General features: G+C 42.1%; 1 protein-coding gene across 3 annotated transcripts; it reads right to left on the reverse strand.

The window, feature by feature from the left end:
• Nucleotides 1-265: 265 nt before the first annotated feature.
• Nucleotides 266-24,745, reverse strand: PLCXD2 (phosphatidylinositol specific phospholipase C X domain containing 2). Of its 3 annotated transcripts, XM_048057395.2 has the most exons (5): nucleotides 24,475-24,595; nucleotides 20,486-20,562; nucleotides 10,290-10,750; nucleotides 8,909-9,150; nucleotides 266-6,174 (listed from the first exon to the last, which is right to left on the reverse strand). In XM_048057395.2, exons 2-5 carry the CDS (start codon nucleotides 20,541-20,543, stop codon nucleotides 6,012-6,014), a joined length of 924 nt encoding a protein of 307 aa, XP_047913352.2. In that variant the 5' UTR covers nucleotides 20,544-20,562; nucleotides 24,475-24,595; the 3' UTR covers nucleotides 266-6,011. The 3 variants fall into 3 exon arrangements, with proteins under 3 accessions (XP_047913352.2, XP_047913351.1, XP_013041710.1); XM_048057394.2 differs by lacking the exon at nucleotides 20,486-20,562 and having other exon boundaries at nucleotides 24,475-24,745; XM_013186256.3 differs by lacking the exons at nucleotides 20,486-20,562; nucleotides 24,475-24,595 and adding an exon at nucleotides 23,923-24,392.
• Nucleotides 24,746-24,967: the final 222 nt, after the last annotated feature.

The following is a 24,967-nucleotide window of genomic DNA, read 5'->3' on the forward strand; positions in this document are numbered from 1 at the left end:
TACAAGCATATCATTTCCCAGTCACTTTGCACTACTACTTTGAGAAGTTCCCAGCACAGTGTGTTCCCAATGAGCGTGTTGCCTAGGTCTGACTTCTTGGGGGCATGACTGCAGGAAGGTACGGCACCTCTCAAAAACCCTAGAGCTTAGAGATTGGTGAGTTCAATGGTACCATTCTGCAGAAAGTGAGCTCAGTCAAAACAACTAACCAGCAATGTAGTTTTCATTTATCAAAACAGTCAACAGTACAGAACACAAAACAGAATGATTTTTCTCACATTAGTTTTTTATTTTCAGGATTAAAAACCCCAATGATACAGATGCAGAGTAAAGTAGAAGGAAACAGATGTCAAATCCACGTTTGTCTGCAGTTCAAATGAGGCATCCTGGTATCACAACACTGAATTGTACAGATTGGCAAAGCATGGATGGCCAAAAGAAAGAAGAGACCGCACAAAATATAAATTAACAAGTAACTCTTCTTCACCTGGCTCCCTCTGCCCCCCTTCAAAGGTATAAACACAACTAAAAATCCATTTGCAAGATACATTTGACATTGAGCAAAATTAAAGAACCATCAAAATTATTTTGATATAGAGTTTACTTTTTTTTTTTAAAGAATACATTGCAGTTCAATTTAAGAGACAGGCAGGAAATTATCACAGGTTTACAAAGGATATGAGCAGCACTGTATCAATGAACAACACAAAATACACAAGTGTTCAGAAACACAAAATATCATTAGATTCAGCAATTAAGTTAACATTCCTATTCCAGGCCCTACAAAAAAGACAAAGCTTCTTTACAGGATTAAAGCCTTGAAGAGAAATAAATATGCATACACATGCACACAATTCTTCAATGAGACTGACATATTCAGTGGGACTGACTGCGTTAAATCAGTTCCTTACATTTAAAAACAATCTAAACCAAAGGACTAATAGGATTATCACACATTTACTCATGACAAGTAGATCACTATGCTCTTACCCCCGTTAGCCCAACATACACACTGTTAGCATAAAATTTACTCACTCTTCAGCACGTGCTCAGGCTCTTCTACGAGCCTGAGCCAAAACAAAGCTCATCAGCGTGCTCTGCTGCACAGGGGTCGTAGGCACGGTCTCTGACCACCACCTCTTCCTTTGCCTTGGGAAAGGTGCAAGCCCTGCACAGCACATAAGCCTCCCAGTGATGGCAGGAGCAGTGTTCCACTACTTCAGTAGAGCTTTTCAAGTCTTTATTCAAGCAACACCGACCTGAGTTTGCAAACATTTCAATTGAGCAAGATTTGTGTGCTTTGACAAAATGCCTGAGTGCACATTTCTCTGGGTCTAATCATAACCTTCTTTTTAAAAGCAGCTATTTGTAAATTAACTAGTAAACAGAGGCCTGTTCAAATACTGTGGACTTCTACCACAAAGCAAACTGAACTGGGACTCTTACAAGCATCAGCACCCTGCAGATCTCCACTGTTTCTTCAGTATACGCTCTGGCTACTGGACATAACCTGAAGAAGTGGTAGACCTTAATTTCTTTCAGACACCCAGGAAAGCAAAAATCTTTTTCACTGTTAAAAGGACTACACCTTGACATGGGTTGAATTTTGAATCAAGTTTTGGGTTAGTTCTGGTCTCCACATTAGACAATTCCTCTGTGCTCAAAGCAACCACTGAAAAATTTGCCTGAAGTTTTGTTCTAAGAAGTAGTTCTGATAGAAGAGCCTATTAGGGATATGCTAAAAGTCTTACCGAAAGTGCATATGAACTCTGTAATAAATATTAAATATTCAAGTAATCCTCAAGTCACACACGCTCTGTCAACTGACTTGCATGCGTAATCTATTTTAAACCAAAACAGCCAAGTCCTGTAAAGCTCTAAAGGCAGACCTATTATACAAGAATGAACTCTGACACCTGAGACAGGTACACAACAAAAATATTTCTAAACACTTAAGAGATCAGAATAGATAAGTATCTTGGACGATGCCCTACTCTGCACCAAAATCCCTGCTCTAAAAGCTTCATCATCTTTACAACACAGGTACCTCCTCAACTCCATCAAGTTATTTCAGTATTAGCACAGCAGAAAACAGATGTCAGAAGCAAAGATACCATTTTCTTTGCCCTTTCATAACCAGCATTTCTGTTCCAAACACTCCCAGTCTGACATATGTCACTGACCACAGCACCTCGAAAGGTGCCTTGCCAGCACTGTGTCCAGTGGGATTCTCACCACCACAGCAGAGCACCTGCAAGCTGGTAGCCCTTCAGCTCTTGTGAAACTTGGGACAGCAGGAATTTGTGTTTTGTTCACCAAAAAAGAGAGGTTACAATTCCCAGCTCCACAACTGTTAAATATAATAGGACTGTAGCTTCCCAAAAAGGGGAGCTAAGAGATTGATAGTCCGCAAAACCTATTTACAACTCCTCTTAGTTTTCACCTACAAGCACACTGTAAGACATCAGGTCACATACGCTTCCTAACACTCTCCTCCCTGCTGCTCCCCATTAGGATATGTACTGAGGTCTGCTGTGCCTCAGGCACAGCAGGAAAACAGCAACAGCACCAGTGAGCTCAGCATTCAGCAACTGCACATTAGGAAGAGAAGTCACAGTCAAACAGCATGTAAGTAAACTGAATCTGTAATAACAATCCATATGAATACAAATAATTATTCAAGAACACACATTTCAAGTATTTTGCTTCAAGTAGCTATTAGTTTACCCGCTTTTCCTCTCCCGCTATCTACAGAAAGACCTCAGAACAATTCTCCTGGGAGGGTTTTTCACCAAAACTATTTACAAGTGACTTCTACTGCTTTAGGAAGATACAAGCAAGACTAAGATGATATGCAACAGACAAAGGTCTGCATCAGCCACACGGAACCCTTAGCCTTCTCCTGCATTAGTGCCTTAGTGCCTATCTTCATTTTCCTCAAACTTGCACGCACACGACCATGTGGGCTGCTAGCTGTTCCGTGCGAGCCAGCTGCAGCTCACTCAGAGGCCACACTCCCAGCCAAGTCGCTCAGAATGAGCCGTGCCCACTGCCATCCCTGCTCCACACCGCTGTCCCACACCTTGAACGTGGGTACTGGATGCCAACCCACTGCCCTTTCCTGATCCTCACTTCCTGCCCAGCTCACCTTCTTATTTTCCAGCATTATACAACTAATAAGAGGTCATAGCTCCAAGCCTAGATCCAAGATGAGCTCAGTTTCACAAAATGGGAGGGAATCTGGATGTGTCGTGGGGCTGTGCCAGAGAAATACAAGCCCATTATACGAGCAGCTTTGTTGTGGGCCATGCTGTGTAGCAGGAGAAAGGCAGTTCATGTTACTTCAGACAGTTTTAGACTACCCTAAAATCAAATCTAAACATCTGCATTAACATCACCCAGAGTACCTGCAGGAGATATCCTGTAGCAAGCAACCATACCTGCCAATTGCCCTCTTCGCTGCTGAGACTGTCAGGTTCCTCAGAGAGGCAGAACACCAAGCACTGCTCTCCATCAACACTAGGAATCTCTTTGGATGGGCCAAACTTGCAGACCTGTTCTTCCTCTTACTCCATTAATCCTAAAGCTAAGTTCCATTTCTTGTCCCTCTGCTAATACTCTCAGCACCTAGCACTTCTTTATCCTATTTCAAGAGGCAAGAGCAAGCAGCAAATATCTAAAGGAAATTTGAGTTCAAGAAACTTGAGTTCACACTCAAAAATACCTAACCAAAGCCCTGAGTTACAATCACCACATCTCTACTCAAATAAATAGAACAGAAGGACTAACAACACAGTCATTCTGCACACATAATATAAATATTTGTTAAGCCTGAATAGATCTCTTTTGAGGTAGATATATACAGTACAAAATATATTCAGGATCAGATGCAAACATCATACATATTTCATCTTCTCATCTTGTCCTGCAGGAAACTTTGCAAATATATTATTTCTGCCTCAGAGGCATTCAATGCAAGTTGCTCTGAGGTCTGAGCTCTAGGACAATCTGTAGCTAAAAGACCACTGAAACTCTACCTGTACATTTAATACTATTATGGAGTTCCACTTCTGGCCATGCAAGAAGTACATGAAGAAGATCCAGCTACGGAAAAAACAGATGTGTTAATTTTGCAAACAAAATAGCACTGGTCAAACCAAGTTCCAACAGCTTAATCAACATGGTACAATCCAAATCCTCTGCTAGTGTTTTCCAAGTTCTACATTAGAAAGTAGATCTTGACTTCCCAAAAACTGCTTTGCATGACTTGTCCCCTCTTGCTGAAACACAAGAGGAAAGGAGAAAGACAGAGACAGACCCCTTTCCACCCTCCCCAGAAAAAAAAAAAGGATGCTGTTTACAAGAAATATGAAGAACTGATGAAAACCCCGCACCAAACAGATAAATCAGCTCAGTCTGCTCAGAACTTGGCCAAGGTTTATCTAGAGGTTTGCAAACCTTTAGGTAAACTTGTCCCGAGCTCAGAGTTGTGACAAACAAGCAAAGTGGTTTTGGATTTTTGTGCTGTCGTACCATGATGGCAGACACAGGATAGGATAACAAGTAATAAATCCAGAGAGTTGTTTCTCTTTTGAATAAACCATCCCTAATGATGATCCATTCTCTTACAAATAGCTCAAAGATTAATACAAGTTAATAACCACTGAACAATTATCACACCAACAGTTGCTTTATGAAGATGATCACGAAGTATCTGTTAGCTGATCACTTTTTTCTTTTAAATCCAATATAAGCAGACTGTAGGGCTGCTATCAGCTGGTCAATTAAGTGCTCAGAAGTACCAACATGTGACTGCATCGGCTCAAGCATGTGGTTATGTTTTGTTGTGAATCAACACAAAACTGAGTATGACTACACAAAGAGTTAGCTGATGCCTGCTCGCCCACGTGAGTACTGCTTACTTTCTTTCAAGTGGTCAAAGGCTGGGGAAATTCCTCCCCTGTAGCTGTGTGGGTTCTGACTGCAAACATAACATTTGGGTCCGATTTAGGAATTCACTGTACGTGGCCAAAATCAGATTCATTATTTAGGTTTTGAGCAGTCCCCTATCAGTTCTGATTTTTTGAGTACCAAGGAAACTCCCACACGGCCACATCTGTCCACATATGGAGCATCTGGGTGAGAAGCTTTCCCCACAGATCTTGATGGATGAAATAAGTGACCAGCAAATGAAAGAAAAGTTTAAGGTATGTCTCACAACATGAATTCAGACTGAGTTATGATCCTCATAATCTGAGGACTGAATATTGTCCAGATTTCCAAATTAATACCAGAAGAGATACACATTAATACTTCAACGCAACCATGTTTAAAAATAAAGAGGTCCAGAAGGAGAGTTTGGAGCCCAAAGAGAAAGTATATGCCAAGCCTTTGTATCTCAGACCCAAAGGACAGTTAGGATATTCACAGTGTAAAACAACTTCCCCCTGAACAACAATATCATGTCTTTTTTCCTCCAAGTCAATCAGAGGTAGTGTCTAAAACAGTGTAATGAATACAACAGCAGCATCCAGCTGAGACCAGCTATGCCTGAGGTGGCCAAAGAAGGAAAAGGTCTTGGCTGCCCTAGTAAAACCGCTACAAAAGGATCAGCGAGGATCCTCAGTTTGAGTTCTTGAGTTGAGAAATAAGCAGGATGCATACAGGAAGACACGGTGAGTCTAGTCACCAGGGAGACACGTACAATAATTGGGTACATCTGCTTCAGAGGCCAGCCTCTTGTTGGCAGGCAAACAACACTCTGTACTGCAGCAGATGTGTGCATAACTTAGTCAAACATGTAGCCACAAAAAGCCATGCAGCAGCACTCAGACAGTACTGTGTGTTCCACTCAGATCCACACACCCCCCGAGAGAAGAAAACCTTCTGTGTATGTTTTTTAACCACAACTCCTCTACAAAACTTTGTTTGAAATCAATATTACAGTAGGTTTCACTTAAAATGTTTAGCATAGCTCAAAGATGTTCACTGAGGAGTACAAGTGGGACACATCAGGATTTAGATGTAGATTCATCCTCTTCTAGAAGAAGGTCATTTAATGCAATAACTGTAGCAGCAAAGTCAACCAGCTCCACAAAGTCTGATGTAATTATGTTCACACCCATAACACCTGGTTTCTGTGCTTTCACCCAATTCAAAATCATGGGCAGGTTCCTGAAGAAAATAAAAGAGAAGATTAAACATTTTAAGAGACACTCTCCTCTATAAACACTTATTTTTGCAAACAGCATGCTGTTTGCAAGTTACGTTATCTCACATATGTGATTGGGTCTTCACTGCCACCCAAAAACATAATCAGGATGATGAGAAAAGTGTTTAACAAAGTGCACTGTCATTAGCTGTGTAATAGGAATATTGGTCAGTCATCAATCCAAACTATCAGGTAGACAAAATAAAGTTTGTCAACTTCATTTTCACCTAGCAGACAGTGCTTCAGGAGTTAATGCTGCACTACAATGGTTTCAATCCTAGTTTGTCCTTGCAATTTGCACCAGAAGCTTATTATCCTGGACTTCAGCACAGCACAAGACAAAGCTCTCTGTGGCCCAAGGTGTCCCCATGCCCACCTTTGCCTTAGGGCAGGCAGGAAAGAAGCTGTTGGGGGCAGCACACAGGGCATATCTACTGAACACCTTTCAGCCTCCAGACCCACCCAGAACAACAGGATGAGGGAAAGCAAAGCTGAGTCCAGCCCTCTGGAGCTCAGCTCCAGCTGAGCATCCCACCACACGTTATTGCAACTGTGGAAGGGCAAAACGTGCCAGGAATTGTTTCAGCTCTGCAGTGGAGAGAAATTTCAGTTATTTCTTGGACAGAGTGCAAGTCAGGAGTCTGCACAAGTTCTTTTGTACTCTAATATTCAAACCCCAGGGTTTTCAGCACAAAGACAAATGACTAAATATATCAGAATTATTTAAATTAGTGCTGTAATATGCATACATTAAACAGGAAAACAGCAGGCACAAGGATTAGCTAACAGCACAGGGATAAAACTGAAACACTTCACTGCTCTTGCTCCAGAAAAAAAACAAACAACAACTTCTCAAGAACCAAATGAAGAAGGAAAAGTAAAGGAAGAGCTGCTGCTTGTACTAAGTGGCAATACAGACTTTTGTCAGCCAAATGCCAATGTTGCACATTTCTCCTTTAGAAAGAGCTCAGGAACACTTCAATATTCATACTTGGGCAAAGTTTCTGTATGAGAAAGCAGACATCTACATAACTGCCAAGGCAGATTAGCCTCCATGGATAAATGCACAGGAGAAATCATGCTTTAGCAGACCATGGCCTCCATTTTAAGTTTTCAGTTTACAAGTGGTAATGAGGGGATGGGGTGGGAAAGGAAGGGATCGAGCTAAGCAAGGCTTCCAGCTTCTCAGTGGCTAAAAGTCTAGGTTGGTGCCAAAAGAAAACCACTTGAAACAATACTGCTCACTCATTCCATTAAATTAGATTCTTTACCAGTTTAAAAATAGAAATTCAGTGTGATCTTGCTGACTTTTAGTCATGAGACAGCAGTACATTAAGCACACAGCTCCCAGGTAATAAGATATCTATGGTCTCTGCTAAGTATTCCCACGAACCACATGTATTTACATTTGTGCAACTTGTGGCAGCAAGCACCAGTCTGAAAGCACCTGAGCACCATCTAGCGTTTAATGCTGAACACACTGGTATGAGCCAAGAACAAGCCGAAGAGGATACCTGAATATATTGTGGCAAATACCTTGCACATTTCATTATCTCTCTCTAGACTCATGTCTCTAAACAGGAAGGAGACTGAAACCTCCATGACTTATGCTTTGCGTGGAATTTCCTTATTTTTGTCAGCAGCTTGTGTGATTGTAAATCCACAACACTTGCTCTTTTTAGAAAGAATTTTTAAGAAAAGCAGTGACACTGACTTTTGTCTCAAAATAACCATACTGTAATTACTGCTAAAATGAACAATAATTCACCCAAAAAGGGAACATGAACTGGCTGCTATAGACATGGGTGGGTGTTTATCTCAGTGCTTCCTATGAAGCTCAGTTGCCAAGATAATTACAATGACAGTCACAACAGAGCCCATTAAGGCAGTTGTGCCCACCTACACAAGTGTAATTTAGAACTTAGTATCATTGTTGGAAGATAATTTGCTAGTGACATCAAAACAGGCGCTATTAAACACCAAGACAGGAGACTGGATCCTACCAGGACTGTTAGAGTTTTGCTAAGTTTTGGCAAGTTTTGGCCAACAGGCTACAAGGTAATACGGTAAAGAGAAACCACATAGACCCTGTCCTGTTTATGCTGTTAACGCTATCAAAAGTTACTGGCACGCTGCACTACATACAGCCAAACCCTTTTCTAATTATCTTACTAATAAGGAAGTTATACAATGGTCAATGGTAAAAGCAAAGTCAAACTGTTCATTTAATTTTTGGTAAAACCCCTGAGATAAATTACTGCCCCATGTCAAACAACTTGGGTCATGATAGGAATCGGACTTGTACACACAAATGCAAAACTGAGCCTGCAAGAGACATGCATTTTCTCCTGTAGCACAATTTCCTCCCCCAAGCCCCAAATTCAAGTTTTTAAGTTGGAAACACCAGGTGCAGTCCACATTTTATGGAATAACACTCAAAAAGCTCCAGTTACCAAAAAGCAAACTTCTGCTTACAATATATATATATGCACATTTAAATTTCTATTTTTTTAATGTCATGATTCTTAATGACTGCAGATATCTGACCCCAGCAATGGTAATGAAGCACAACTGCATGCTCTCTAGAAGGTCAGCAAATCTTACTTTTAGGCAAACATTACAGTTCCTTGTTTCCTCAGTGCCACTTCAACATGAAATGTTTTAACTAAAGAACAAACAATCAAGGCAAGTCCTCACCTATGAACAAGTGTGTTCTTCAGACCACGGATTAGATGTCGTGCAATAGTTTTCACTCGAGGAGTAAGAATTGCTTGAGAAACGTGGAAAGTCCCATAACGACTTCGTTCTTCAAGAGTGGTCTCCAGGAACTGTAGGAGTTTGTGCACGTTGGTTGTATTAGCCCATGGTGCTGGCATTTTATTCCCTGGCCATAGAAAGGGAAATTCCCGACACAAAGGGTAGTGGTAGAAAATAAGAACCTAACAGAAACAAGAAAAAGTAGAAAAGATGGTTATCTAAAGACAGTTCTTAACTATTTTATTTATAAACAGCATGGTGCATTGGTTAATGCTTATGCATTACTACCAGAACTAGCATAGCAGTAAAACGAGGATTAAGCAAAAAAAAGTAATTCCTCCTGAGTCATGACTGCCAAGAAATTTACCAACAAGGGATGGAGATCATTTGGATTAGCTATGAGGACAGAATTGCTTCGGGCTTTACAGGTCATCAGTTTAAAATGAAACAGTGGCCAGGAGCACAGTGTCATGTCATTCCAATCATCTCACTTGAAAGCATTTCTAAGCACTGTCAGAGACCATAACCATCGAAGTTAAGGATAAGCTATCTTGCTATCTCCTACATCACTCCTAAATGGCTAAAGCACACAAGGCCATCCAGCATTTTACTCTCACTTACTGAATGTTATTGAAGTCAGCCTTTCTTTCAGCAAAGCCTCCTCTAAATCAGAGGTCAGTATTTTATACCTTCTAAGGTGGTTCTCTATAGGTCAGCACAAAGGTGCAACACTTACCAACCAACCTTACAAATGATTCTTTTTTGGACCCTAGCAGACTTGTGAGGCAAATCACTAAACAGACAGCACCAATTCAGAGGAATTCCTCAAACTGCCACCTATTTTATAGTATAAGAATTGTGCAGTCACTGAAATCCTGTTTTCTTAGTCTTCATGTACACCATAGAGAATAATCTGTGATAAGAGTCCTGCCACTATAGATTTGGATGACCATAAAGGAGGTAGGAAGTTCTATAGCCTCTCCTAGTCATGATAGAGCTTACATGCTTTAAATTCACGAAGACAACAGTTTATCATATCCTTAACTAAAGTCAGCACAAGTTCCTTCAGAAAAGAAAACCATTGATAAGGAGCACAAGGCCCCAAGAGCACTGTCATTGAATTATTTAAGGAACGTGCTTAGAAGCAGGACACAATCTAACTATACTATGGACATAGACGCTACATCAAGGAGTCTCTAGAAGCCTTTAAATTAGCCACCAGCAGTGTCCTTGGGCCAATACCACTGAGAGGGAACCCCACTCAGCCTATTTCACTCAACCTTTTGGGTTTGAAAAACATGATAGATCATCCTTCGCCCACCTGATGCTTCTTCTCCCACATGTACTGTAACGTCACATATTCTACACACTCAACAGAACAAAGTTTGGATCCAAACGCTGAGCGGATCCTGTTGATCAAGAAGAAGTGATGGCCGTCATCCATGGCATAGAAGTGGTTGAAATCCAAGAAGATGACTTCCTTGGGGTGCTGGTCAAGAAAGGTGTTAATCTCCATCAGTCCATCCCACACTTTGATGCCAAACAAACCATGTATGAAGTAGATCTCATGGCCTATTTCCCCAGGTTTGGAAGATACGCGAAGATCGAAGTAGCGGATCCCACCTTCCAGCTGCTCTTTGAAAGTCAGATTTTGAGTCACTGACCATTTCTTCATAATCTTTTTAACCAAAGAAATTTTGGCCAAGCGTTTGATGGCTGTGGCTTGGTCTGGTCCCACAGGAGATTTCTCATCTACCCAGTAGCTGAAAGAATCATGTGACCCTGGAAGAAGAAGTGAAAAATAGTGAGTTTTAGAAAAAACTTGGACTCTCCAACAGACACATCCCTTGTAAAGTGAAAGAGGTCATAACTGCATGACAAGGCCACAGAAGAACTGTGGGTCTTCAGACTATCCTTTTGCGCTTCAGTTTTCCCCAACTGAACAAAAACAATGCTTAAGGTTCTCAAGAGTTTGAACTGTGTTCTTGTGTGAATAGCAAACATGAAAGCACTCTGAAAATCATAACGATAAATATCAGTGATAAAGGCACATTTGCTTCCAAACTCCCTTCTCCATTTATAAGCTGTCAAGCCGCCTCCAGGGATCTACCAGGCTCTGGGAAAGCTTTGGTTTAAGATGGGTCTCCAACTTCACTGAAAGAAAGCTGAAATAGACGCTCAGACTTAATTTTCATTCTGCCTGGTAAATCCAATCATAACCTAATACAAAGTACAGAGGGTTACATACACATGTGCTTCATCATGCCTCAGTTTAGCACCAAGACAGTAAATGAACAGTAGTTTGAGTGCCCAAAGACTGGTTTAACTTAGAGGTCAAGCAACTGAGTACAAGGTGACACCAGTTACTGTGTTGTTAGACACCACACAGGTTGATCAAGCTCGTGAACTTCTGTTCAACCTGGCAACGCCTTGCAGTGACTACAGATATGATGAATAGAAAATTTATCGAAAAGGAAACCAACAATTCAATTTGTCAGCGCCTGGAACACAACCTGCAGCCTGGCAAAGAAACTGCACCTGCAGTATAAAATTTGTGCTTACTAGGAAAACCCCTCCAACTCAAAAATCAATAGTGATTAAAAAACAAAGCTGACAAGTATCAAACCCCTCCAAAATAAGAGCTTCAGAGACAAAGAAATATCCCTAGCTGAGTCAAGTCAGTGACAGAGTAAAGACTGCCCAGTTACCGTTTGCTTTGCATCAGGGCAGCCAAAAGCAAATGATGGGCAGAGGCTGAGCTACCCCAGACTGGTGCTGACCAGGGATTTCTAACCGTTTACTCCAGTCACCATTCTGGCCAAGAAGCTGCAACTGGTCCAGGTGTGAGTTTACTGTGAAGCCTCAGGCAGGAAAAAAAAAACAGGATCTCTAACACCCTTGCTTCCCCTTTTATCTTCAGGACAGCAGCTAACAGCTTTCCCACGGAGCCAAACCCCACCTGCTCCCTGCATGCCCACTTGGCTGCAGTGCAGGGAACGCATCTTCACCCCCTGCTGCCACAATCAGCTCCTCTTCCAGCTGCCTCAGGGCTACAGTAGCACTACACCATGCTGCCTGCAACCTGTCCCGCATGGACCAGGGCTCTTATCCCTGCTCCTGTGAATGTATTTTTCCAGAATTTCCTCCTCTACCTCAGTCTGCAACTCTGGAAAAAATCCTAATGACAGTTTTATATTAAGACAACAGTTGGTGCCTTCATAGACTCCTTTACCTAAACCTTTTGCTTGTGGCACAAGTGTCCACCTGAAGACTGATGCATTTTCTGCCGTGCAAGGTCAGAGCTGTAAATAGGATTATGATCTCAGTTGGATTACCTTGACAGGATTTTTTAATCCAGATGGTGGAAGAGACTAGGGGCAAACCAAACATCAATCAGTTCACTACAAACTGAAATGCGCTCTTTCTGCATGAATTTCAACTAGTTTGAAAGTTTTCAAAAGGAACTATGAAGTTTAGTTCTCAGGCTTTACAAATGAATACTTAAATAATTCCTAATTGACTCCTCATGTATTATTCCCAGTCTGTAAAAGCATACTTCTTACGTGGCTTTCCATTCAGTCAGAGAAACAAGTGACAAGTAACAAAAAAGCTGTTTTAAAAAGGTGTCAGCTTAAACTATTTAGGTACCTGTCACAATAAACCACATCAAAAGGTAGCTGTCAGTTTTCAAGTGCCAGTTTTTTCCACCCCCAAATGCGTAACAGAACAAAAACTACGCTACTAATACAGGATTAGGCATCTAATGAAGACATTTCAGAAGATGCCATATAAAGGCTTGCTTATAGTGGAAGCTGCAATTCACAGACTTTCGTGTTTCATATACCCCCCTGCACAGCAGAGTGAGCCTTTCAATCTTCTCCAGTATTTGAAAAATAGACTTCATTTGCACAAGGCATAATTGCATTATGCCTCTGACTAAATCACTTGGCACTTTTCTTATTTAGAGTTCTTAATTCATTTTAATTTCTTCCTTTACTTAAGTCCCTGTAGAAATTTGGTTATTATGTTACAACAAAAAGAAAGTTTCTTACAGCTCTTCTCTAAGTGAGACTGTACAACAGCCTCCAGAGGATTCTGGCTGGAGAAGTCACTCACTGCTCCCCCCTCAGCCACTGTCACTGCCTGATAGATACGCCTTATGAAGGACAGGAATGACAATTTTATCTGACAAATATGTTGTTGTCGTCAACTCTTACACAGTTGTCTAAGACAATCTCAGCAAAGAAACAGTTTGTTTTCTGAAGTCTGATCATATATCCTTATAGCTACAAAAGCTTTTTCCATTGCAGATTGCCACACTTAAGTCACATTTAAAGATACAAAAAGCAAATTCCTCCTTGCGCTATCACATACCATTCTATTTATATTCTACTTATAACTGTCAAAAGCAACAAAAAAGAGCCAATTGTACAGTGCGGCTTTTTCAACACACACTTTAAGAACTGGGCTCCTCAGTACTGCAGCTATTTGAGGAATTGAACTATGTGACATGCTTCTCATTTGAGAAGATCCTTAAATCTCCTGCACTGCAGCTCTTCAAAAAAAATCCAGTAAATAGGACTTATTTACAGTGAAGTCAAGACACATACACAAATAACCAAGTTAGAACCTGAGGTGGAGCATCTAACAAACAAGCTGTCCTTCTGGATAGAGGACCACCTCCTGAGCAGCACAGGGCAGCACCATCTATCTTGAGGCTGGGAAGACACGGCAGGAGTTCAGGTCCTTCAGTCGCCATTTAGAGAAGGCTAGCCACCGGCTGTGAGAAGTATCTAGGCCAAGCACGAAGCATTTTTAGTTCAGTTACAGAAAAACGTGAACTGAAAACCTGAAGCAACAGTACTGGATACTGGTTGGGATGAGAAGCAAGCAGGGATTCACGTCATCCAGCAGGCCCTTCTTTAATTTAAGATCATTGGGTTATGTTACCAGCTGAGCCACTGGCTTTTAATATAGCTTAGCTGTGATGTTAAACTACATGCTAAGCTAATCATATCATGATGTCAAACTAATCCCTGCTCTCCTTCTCTCTACACCTGAGCTCCAGGGGGGACCTGTAGCCATGCCATGAGCCAGGCTGCTTGCTGTTCCAGCATCATTTCTCCTTGAAAAAGCATAGTGTAAAAACACCAATCCTAAACAATTTAAAAGGCAAAGCCTACACCAGAAACACAGAGCACAACACCTCCATTTTGTAAGGAGCTCAGTTTCGTTAGAGCTGCTAACCACATTCTCAACTAAGGTATACTCCAAGGATATAATAAGATGCCCCAATGCTGTAATTTGTACATCATCAAAGGGGATGTCAGATGCTGAACAGAGCAAGAACCGAGCTCTTACTGTGGCACGCAGACTACTCTTCTCTACACACAAGAAGTCTTTTGTAGTCTACGTTCTGCCCACACGGTGTGCATCTCTCCAAATTATACTGACCACTTCAAGAAAGCTTGAGAAGTCACATCAGCAAAGCATTTCAGATGATAGCCAAGATATCAAATATACATTACACCCTGTTATTGATTCAAATCCATTCCTTAAAACTGCTGATTGTGAGATTGTGAACAAAGCAACCAACAAACCCAGGTGCTCCCTACTTCCATCTTAGACCAATAAATCAGAAAACAAAGAGTCAAGAAACTTGTCTACAGCTGTCATTTAGGTGGACAGACACCAAATCCCCCACTCCAAATTGCTTCAAAGGCCAACTTCTTGCACATGCAGCATGCTGAAGTCACTCAAGGGGAGTCACTGTATGTGACGATGTATTAGCGTTCGGACTGAAGCAGCTCAGGAAGGTTTGCAGTGATACAGCACCAATCTTGTGCTCACCTTCCAGAAACCAAGCTAGGCACAGGTAGTAAATAAGGGATGATTTCCCATTTTGCTTCTAACAGGCCAAAGATGTGCAGCACACAGAAGCAAGCTTACCAACCAATACATTAAATTTAAGCATTAAAGTGTCTGTACATTCAAAACATGAACAAAAAAAAGAACTGCAAATCTGCTGGCAGCTCCTACAACAGGGTAAGAGAGTGGCTGCTCTGTTTGGGTTTAATTTATTCTGTCTGACAAAGATTGGAAGCTTCAAGAAAAGCAGTCACATCAGATGCCCGTCTATTTAACTATCAAAGGCTATGACATGGTTAGAATAGTATTAAACAGGTATCTTCCAGACACCAGATTGTTAAAATGATGGATAGCCCTCTTAGTTTTATCCTAGCAAGTGCAACCGTGGATTAACTTCTATGCATATCTTTAAATCCCTTTTTATTCTCCTTACACTAATTTCCCAAGTTAATTGTATGTTAAATAGATAGCTACTCAATTCAATTTGTATGTTAAATAGATTGTATTTCAGTGTTCAGGATGACTTTTCTGCTGAAGTGTTTGTGCTAATTGTTAGAAAGCAGCCTTTCATCATCACATCTGTAGCCAAGTCTAACTTCCCAGTGTCTATTTGTCATGCTACTTGGCCACAGATAGTCTAATTAACCCATGGTGTAGCTCAAACAAGTGACATTAATCAACAAGATGTCATTAAGCCTTGAATTTCAACAGTTACTAGCTGTATTTCTACATTATCATCTTCTGTTTCCACATCAGTACTTTCTCCACATACACTTGCAGTGCAGGGATAGGATTCAGCAGCACATCACCAACCCATGGCATCCTTTTACAAGCTTGTAAATTTACCTTCAAGGCATGTTAAAAGTACGAATACATGACACACAAAATGCAGAGACCTTCCAGAAAAGGATATACTACTTGCACGCTGCCAGTTACTTGAAAACAAGACAAAAAACACTATTTTAAACCATATTGACAGTTTTAACACTAGTTTCCCTGGTTGCAAGCCTGTGGACTAGTAATGATGCTGCAGTTGAAGACACTTACTGCAAAAATCTGGCTAGCGAAGAAACAATAATGAAAGCAAAAGAGCAGGAGAATGCATTGTCAGAGTTTAACTGGACTGGGGTAATTTGTTTTGATCTCCGCATCAATGAAATATTAACATGACGAAAAACGCCAGAAAACCTCCCGTGTAATGTTAAACATTCCTAAGAAGCAAGGTCAACGTACTGTACCAACCCATTAGAAGCATTACAGGGTCATTTATGGGCAAAGAATCACCCTAGCTGTAGCTGACGCCAGACTTCTTAAAGCAAGCTTTGCTCACTCCCTCTACAAAGTACATTCCCCATATATTACAAAACACCACAGATGACATAGAATAGCAAACATTACATAGCCAAGACACTTAGAAGTACGGTAATCAAGTTCCAAAAAACACAGGATGAAAACACTAGCAAGCTAAGGCCCACAAATGTTCTTATAAACCAGATGTCCTACGTGTGCCAGAATTGAGGGAAAATGGGATGAAGAGAAGTGCCTCTCAGAGCCCAGAAGTCCTCGGGATTCAGGTCATTAACAATCCAGATTTTCTAATCAGAAGATTAACATCTTAACAGCTCTTTGCTAATGAAAAACAAATTGAACAGTTCATTTTAACTTGCCCAGCAAAAGGAGAAGAGACAGGAATAACAAGCATCCTATTGATAATTAGTAATCTAACACTACTTAGATAAGTATATTTATATTTGAATAGAATCCTAGAATCCTTTAGGTATTATTAATGTGGCCTCAGAGAGGACAAAGCACAGTACAGACCAAATCCTCTTAGGAAAACTTCCTCTCCCTGTCAAAGGATTACTGTGACTTCCTCCAACCCCAGCCCTTTCAGGCTGCGAGGCAGAGCTGGGCAGGGAGCAGAAGGTGTAAGAGAAACTGCTTAAGGCCATCCCAAAAGCACTATTGCATGTTTGTTTGCTTTTCTGGCAAGCCAGAAAAGAAATCCATTTGGCACTGATTTGACTTATCTTCCTTATGTTTTGTGCAATTTAGCAATGACTTCCCATTTATCACTGGTAACCTCAACTGTCTGTATTGGGAAAGTAGAAAGGGACAGTACCTTTCTACCATCTCAAAGCCTCAACAGACACTCCTGCTCTGAACAGAAAGAGCTCAATTAGATTCCTATATTCCTCTTTTGTGACTACACAGTAATGTGTAGATCAAGGGCTGCCACTCTCCCCAGAGAAGGCTCTTTGGAAATTTTTTCTTGTTTTCATCACACAGTAATTTCTTCCTCTTTTTAAATCTTTTCTGGAACACCAGGCAAACTGGAAGTTCCACACAATATTGAAGGAGAGCAACAAACATTTATATTGACTTTGAAATTGATCTTCTGTTTGAAATAAAACTTGAGCATCTCTGCATTCATTTGCCAAGCAGCGAAGTCACTCTCCAGGGAATAGATGTCAATAAAAAAAAAGTTGGCTTACGATAGAAACAACCACAAGCTTTATATACTGTCCGGGAAAAAAAAAGCACACAGAACAATTTGGTTTGGGCTAAGCAGACAACCATGGTCCACTAAGAGGAGAAACTGTAAGACCCCAGACTTGCTTTTTAGCAGAACTTATGTATAGGTTCAGGACAGTTATTTCACCATATGCCACACCAATTCTTTAACTAGGGATGTGCAAGGGAAGACTTGGTTACTTGAGAATAACAGAATAACTTTAACAGATGTTCTCATTAGTACAGTGGTCCAGAGAGATGAATAGCCTCTCTACTAACAGTTGGAACTAGCTTCTACAATGATTTAAAAGACCAACGTAAGGAAGTCACTTGTCATTTCAGGACAGGTTCATTCTGAAAATCCTGTATTTACAAATCATACCCATGCAGATGTTTTCTTCGAATGGTTATGTCCTCATTGATGGGTAAGTGCCAATTAAAACTGAAAATGAAAATAAAGCTTGGTGAATCAGAACATTAACCTCCCATTTCCTCTTTGAGCTTTAACCCAACAGATGGCCAGTTCAGCTGATTCAATGATCCCTTTAATTAGGGCTCCAAAGGAGTACTATTTGGAAAGGGGATGCAGTCTCAAGCTCACCACTGCTTCTCCCCTCGGGAGGCATGTCCACATCACACACCAGTAGAGGAACAAAGACACAACATGACCAAAGCATTAGCAAGTTCAGCAGCTTGCCTCAGGGTCACGCAGGCAAAGAGAAAAAGAGATCATGTCTCTTAATATGGCCAGTTTTAAATTAGAAAGGGCTGCTGCTTCATTTTCTTCTATGAATCACTAATTCAGCTTGGCCAGCTAAAGGCAGGCTGCCCACAGGACTTTCGGTAACTACGTGGGACAGCGGAGCTGGCCTGCACCAGTGGGTGAGGTGATGGCAGCAACCACACAGGGCCCCACCATCTCAGGCACTCCTTACATGCCCAGCACATGAGCCCAGCAAGGCCCCAGCACCCCGGTGGCTGTGCTGTGGCACAACAGGGTCACCCCCAGCAGCTTGTCACCACAGGGAGCAGGCCAGGATGGATCTCATCAGCACAACCCACCATGCAGCCTGTGACTCGTTGGGACTGAGCTGCAGGCTCGGCCTGTCAGGCAACTCGCCATCAAGACTGCCAGCTGGCTGTGCCCATGAAGCTCCCTTCTCCAGGGCTGATCATTTTGTAGGGCTTTGATCATTCCCATCAAAAACATCAGGTTTCTGCCTCAGGATTCTGGGGGTGACCTTTCGGCAGAAGGTGGAAACAGGCATGTTGTTGTACCAAAAACTTTAGCCACACTTGTACTGACACACCCAGGAAATAACTATGGAAGTTTATTCAATTAGAAGGTGCTAGAAAGGTATTTAATTAAAGAAGCGCATGTTGTAGGGAGGATCAAGCAGCTTCACTAGTGCTACAACTTGGAGTAACATACTGAGCTTTACCGTTCCAGGTAAGGAGTAAGGAGGCCAAGGACACATCTCTCCCCAGATATCAGCGAAGAACAAAGACATTTCAACAATTGTTTCAACTCCCCAATTGAAGTTGTTTTAGCCACATTTGAGCCAAGGTTATTTTGTGTTAAAAAAACACTTCTGGAAATTTAAAACTCAGCTCTTCAGCCAGCTCTACCTACCCACAGCCCAGCATCCTTGGGGCAATTCTCCACCCATCAGCCAGCCTGGTGCAGGCAGGAACTGAGCCACGCTGTAATTGTTCTGCATTGCTCTGAAATGACATCCTGGCTATCCTCTCACAGGCATTCACAGGAAGGGCTAATATACCAGCTGGGATCCCTGGGAGATGACAAAAAAGGCTCTGTGCTCTGCCGAAAGCAATTACTGAAGAGCTGCTCTATTTCTCCCCTGAGAGGCAGACTACCTGCACGCCCCAATCCGGTAGCACACCCTGTCTACCACTACATACAGCTCTGTACAAATTTATATCTCACAAACTGACTTTTGGTGGCAAAAGCTTTTATATATTTAAGGTTGATTTGAAACACTGAAGTTTTACCTACAACACTGAAGCATTTCTATTTCAAGAATGACAAAATCTTACAGTGTAGGACAAGAACATTGGTGTGAACTGACTATCTCTATTCTCCAGAGGTTCAAACTGAAATTACTTCAGATTCAAGTAGGTTCCTAGGCTTAATTTTTCCTCAATAGCAGGTGTCTCACCAAAGTTACATGAAAGAAGACTTACCTATGCTTTCTAGATTACCTATGCTTTCTAGATACAGCCACTGAACCTGTTCTTTTCCTGCTTATGTCTACAGCACCGTGACATATCAGGTTCTCCTCATTACCTCATGACAGCTGCATGCTCCAGCACTTGCCCCAGGGTTTGTCTAACCACAGGAGCAGCTGTCCTGGAAAGCTTTTCTGGCAGGAACCAGGTCTCCAAAAAAATCCCCACAAACCATCATCACCATCAATACAGACAAGTTTTCCATCAGGCTGGCTTTCTGAAGGCACTCATTCACACTGACTAAACACATACCAATGTAAAAAAGTAAGCCAAAATCAGTCCTGGTCTTATTTTCTTTTTTTTTTTTTTTTTTTTTAAGGGGGTGGACAGGACATGGAAGGAGCATAACAATGAAGGCAGGGGAGAAGAGAAGCATTTGGCTGCCTTGGCTAGATTATGAAACAGTCCCCATAATTATTCTTGGTGCTCCTGCAAGAAAGGGCTTGCCTACTCTTACATACACGAGTAGATCCCTACCATAAATTTCCTCTAGAAGATAAGAGAAAGAAGATCAGAACTGGGTGGGAAAAAAAAACCAAAAAACAAAAAACTCACAGCTAATCACCTTGACCAGAATGAGCAATTAATCCCCATTAATATACTTTGAACAAAAATTCCAAGTATGCCTACTTGGTATGACATGGCTCTTGATTATTTGAACACTGAATAAACCAGACAGGATTAAGTAAATACATTACCACCAATGCCTAACGGAAAATAGAATGGCTACTACTCTGCTCATCACCCTCATCCAGAACATCCAAGGCTGGACTAACAGAAGACTCAATGAACGCTGCTAACATCAGGTAGATTGCTTCACTGTCTAAAGAAAACAGCATATCATGGTCTCAGAAGGCAGATCTTGACATACAAAATGTGTTTTACCTCTTCTAATATGGGTGTCCACATAAAAGCATGATGAAACTGGAAGGCTGTGCTGCATCACATCTCTTATCCCATTTCTTAGACGGAGAATAGGAAAATGAACAGATTAAGGGATGACCAAGCAAAACAATAAATGTCAGAGTTTTGCACTATTTTATAAGTTTGTTTAAAGCAAACTAGCTTGAAATTAAACAAATGCTATACATATACAATAGTACACATCCTGCCAAGGGTCACATTCACCATCAAGATGTTGAAGAGTTTGTTTTTAAATCTACATTCAAAGAAGATTATTCTGGATATAATTCAGAAAAAAAACTCTTGAATTTCACATATGGTCACAACTTGTTAAAGGCAGGTAATTTTGTTGAATATACTGTATACATACAATTTGATGACATTTCAGTTATTTGATATTTGCCAATTTTTCATTGCAAAAGATTTCTTCCCTTCTCACACTGCACATGAAACCTCACCTTTTTTTCCCTGGATCATACTGTGCTGGTTTAGAATTTAGCCTATATTTTTTTTCCAGAGGAAACAATAGAGAAGTCCACACACACAAGCACTGGAGGAAGACTCCAAATTTTTCAGTATTTCTCTGTTGTGAGCACAGAATTAAATCAGCATGTAAGCACCAAACTGGTGGACATAATAAAATACACATCTTAAACACACCTTGTTAGCAGCTGGATCTAAGGATTGGGCAAATAACACATAATGGCTTTCTCTGTCCTCAGATAGGATGTTTTACAACATACTCAACAACTGTGGGAAACAGATTAATTTAGGTTGAAAAGGACTCCCAGAGGTTGCAGCTACCCTTAAAACCAACAAAAAACCAACAGCTCCAAGGACAGAACAGTTGGCAACAAATAAAAATGTAGAACTCCATACAAGACACCCTTAACTTCCTACAAGAGAGTTACTTAGACTGTATTGTTTGTGATGCCATAGACTGATTTAAATCTATGCAATTTCTTTTCTGTGTATATGACCAATTCTTTCATTTCAAAGAGTCTCATCCTGTACTTTATCCCTTAAAAAAAAAAAAGATTTCGTTATCTCCAAATACGGCATTTATCCAGAGTGTAATTAGGTAAAAATACCAAACAACTGTTTTAGGGTTTTCACAACTGACTTTATTTAAAGTTAAAGCAATGTTTAGGGCTTCAACAGCTCCAGTGCCTTCAGAAGAATTGCATTTCTACTCCAATATACAAGAAGGGATTGCAAGGAGGGAAGGAAATGAAAATCCAGGAACACTTGAGCCCATCACTCCTGTGGTAAAAACAAATGCATCCAGACATGGACAAAAGCAGGCCATGTCTGTCAGACGCACACACAGGTACTAAGCACATATGAACATGCTTCTCGTTTGCGCTGAAGCCTACCTTTCACATCGCTTGAAGATACCATTGGCCTTCATTGCTATTCAGCATCTATAAACAGATGGCTGAACTGCAACCTGTTCTGTACAACCCTTCCCTTGCATGCTGCTAGTAACATCACCTTGGATCCCATAAAGGCTACTTTCTCAAACACATCAAAAACACATTTCAGCAAAAGAATCACTGAACTATAATTAATAAACAAAAAAAATCCTGAAGGTCTACTCATTACACGTTCTCCATCCTGCTCACAGCTTACAGGAGGCTATGCAGAAAAGGGATAGAAATGCACCAACTTTGACTAACAACGAAGCCACACTGAAAGGTTTTCCAAAGAACACTACTGATTTTAAAATCAGCATGGCATTCCTGAAGCAATAACTCATTTTCTTGGTTCCTCTGCTACAAGCTTCATGCAACCAGTACTGTACAAGCACTGCTACTGTCCATCACTTAACCTTCTGCAACCAAAGTTACACAGCCCTTAAGCTGCTCTAGCAACAAAAAAGTTCAACCATTCACTAAAACTGAGGGTGACTCCACTGCCAGAAGCTTCAAAATCTGCAGTCAGCCTGAAATTGATGTGAACACTGAACTTCCTTTCTGTCCCCCTCACTGTTCAAATGTACAGGGCTACAAGAAGCATGTTTGCTACTGTCAGGTGGGAAAAAGGTGTTGCATTTTATTAAAACAAGGCCTTTTGAACTGTTCTAGTCCAGGAAATACAGTAGATGCTGCAGCATGTAACAACAGAAACATATCCCTTTCTCTAAATGCTTCAATACCATTTGCCTATCTCCACCGGAGCAGAGAAAGTCACTGTTTCTGAGAATACATCTCCCCATGTCCTCTACAAATGTACCTAAAGGCTTTTGACAAGTTAAAGCAGTAATATCAAAATCAATCCTCTTTCACTAGTGACCAGAATCCAACATCCAGCACCAGAACAAACTGCCTACAGTAGTCACACCTAGGATTTTCCCTGCTGACATCTACAAGCAACACTCACTTCCTTTTTGCCACTTCAACCAGAGTTCAGCCATACTCCTAGGTAACTTCAGAAGCATCTGTTGTGCTCAATTGTCAGTTGATCTGCCTAAACTGAAAGTGATGACACTTGCCAATTTCTTAAACTAGAAGCCCTGTGGAGTAACTAGGAGTTATTTTAAGTTCAGCTGGCAAAGGGGATAGATCAGTAATTCAGATGTAAGTAATTACAATACTTTAGTGTCTTCAGTGTAACATCATACATAGGCATACTTGATGGCCATGCTGTATTCTTTTCCTTGGACAAGCCATACACGGGCTCTGTTCTAAGAGACATTTTCATATGATGAACTATAACCTGAATCATTTTCATGCTAGTCATTAGAACCTCCAGCTATTAGGTTCAATATAAACAACATTGCCCCCTCACTTGCATTTAAGCTTTGCTTGACAACCTGAGAAACCTTAAGAGAAACCTTAAAAAGAACCTCTTAAGGTCACAGCCAACTTCATTTTTTTTTTTTTTTTTAAGGCCAATAAAGAGAAGGAGGTCAAAGTGTTAGAGATCCACAGCTGTTCTTACAGAAGATTAAGTTCTTCCTCCTTTCTTGCAACAGATTGAGTTCACACTAGTCCTAACTCACAAATAAATGCTCGAAAATCAAACCAAACCTGAACAGCATCTTGGCAAATGTCTTCCATAATTCTTGAATAAATGGGTATTGCATTTTTCCAAGAAAAGCTTCCCTGGCAAGGCACAATTCTTAATTATCTTCAGAGGAGCAAAAGCATCAAGTCATAGTTTAGGGATTAATTGAAGGAAGGGCTATTCAGGGATATGCCCAGCATTAACACACTTAATCCCAAAGCCAACTGCCCCATTCCAGTTGGGAATTGCACTACAGAGGAAACAAGGCGCTAACTCCTCAAAACAGGCCTTTTGTGTGTTTATTACAGTTCATGCTAACAGGCACAGGAAACCCAAGCACAAGCAAACACCTCAGCCATGCCTGAAATGAGAGCACAGAGCACAACACTAAAAAGATTTGGCCCAAATACCTGCAAAACCTTCACTAAGGTGCAGTGGGAACATATAGGTGACTTTGCCATGTCTTCTGCTCAATCTCTGCAACATGGGTCAACACATGAAGGAACCAGCGAGTTTGTAGGTAGTTCCTAGTAGGTAGATCTAGTGGATTTCTACTCTGTTTTTTACCTGCTACACCTGCAAGCACCAGCTGCGAGCTACTTGGGAACAACAGTTAATTAACTTCAGGCAGACAAACAACTCCAGATACCAGATTAGGCAACCCCCTTCCCAGATGGAGCAAGTATTAAATAGACAAGAAATAAAACCAGCATTTCCACGCACTGCCCTCCTACACAAGGCCGAAATGCTCAAACCCGAGCCTCAGGGGAGAAAGAAAACCCAGCAGAAGGTCGGGAGACCGAGCACCCACAGTCGCCTCGGAGACCAGGTCAACCCCGCCGCGGGACGCCAGGTCAACCCGACGGCACCGAGCAGCCGGCACCCCACGGCCCGTCCGGCAGCCGCACCGCGGGGGACCCGCGAAACCACAACCGGTCCCCGTCCCCGTCCCGCCGCCCGACCTGGGATGGCCAGGTTGGAGAGAGGGCAGGTGCGCAGCGCCGCCGGCAGCGAGCCCATCCAGTCCGCGTTGCTCTCCGCCATGGCTCCCGGCGCGGCCGCCCGGCGCCTCCGCCGCCGCCGGGCGCCCTCCTTGCCGGCCGCCGGGCTCATCCCCGGCCGCTGCCGCCCCCAAGCGCCGCCCGGCAGCCCCCGGCCCGGCCGGGCCGCAGCGGCGAGGGGCGGCCGGGGAGAGGGCGCGGAGCGGCCGCCGGGCCCCTTATGTAACAGGTGCGGCCCGGCACGGCCCGGCACGGCACGGCACACGCCGTCACAGCCGCCCCGAGCCGGCCATTGGCCGCCCGCAGCCCGCCCCGCCCCAGCACGGCACGGCACGGAGCGGCACGGCCCTGCTCCGCTGGCAGCGCGCTGCGGGGAAGGGCGTCCGCCTCGGCACGGAGCGGGGCTGTCCCGGGAAGTTGGGAGTGAAAGTTAACCCGTGTCTGCCAGGGACGC

Source organism: Anser cygnoides, chromosome 1, assembly GCF_040182565.1.
Source record: "Anser cygnoides isolate HZ-2024a breed goose chromosome 1, Taihu_goose_T2T_genome, whole genome shotgun sequence".
In the NCBI taxonomy this organism is placed as follows: Eukaryota; Metazoa; Chordata; class Aves; order Anseriformes; family Anatidae; genus Anser; species Anser cygnoides.

Bases quoted from the DNA above. Each gene is read 5' to 3' on its own strand.
- PLCXD2 (XM_048057394.2), bottom strand. From the start codon at position 24,625: ATGAGCCCGGCGGCCGGCAAGGAGGGCGCCCGGCGGCGGCGGAGGCGC. The intron at 10,751-24,474 runs GTCGGGCGGCGG...TTCTTCTTCCAG, and splicing joins CTCCAACCTGGCCATCCCAG to GGTCACATGATTCTTTCAGC. The intron at 6,175-8,908 runs GTGAGGACTTGC...TATTTTCTTCAG, and splicing joins AAGAACACACTTGTTCATAG to GAACCTGCCCATGATTTTGA.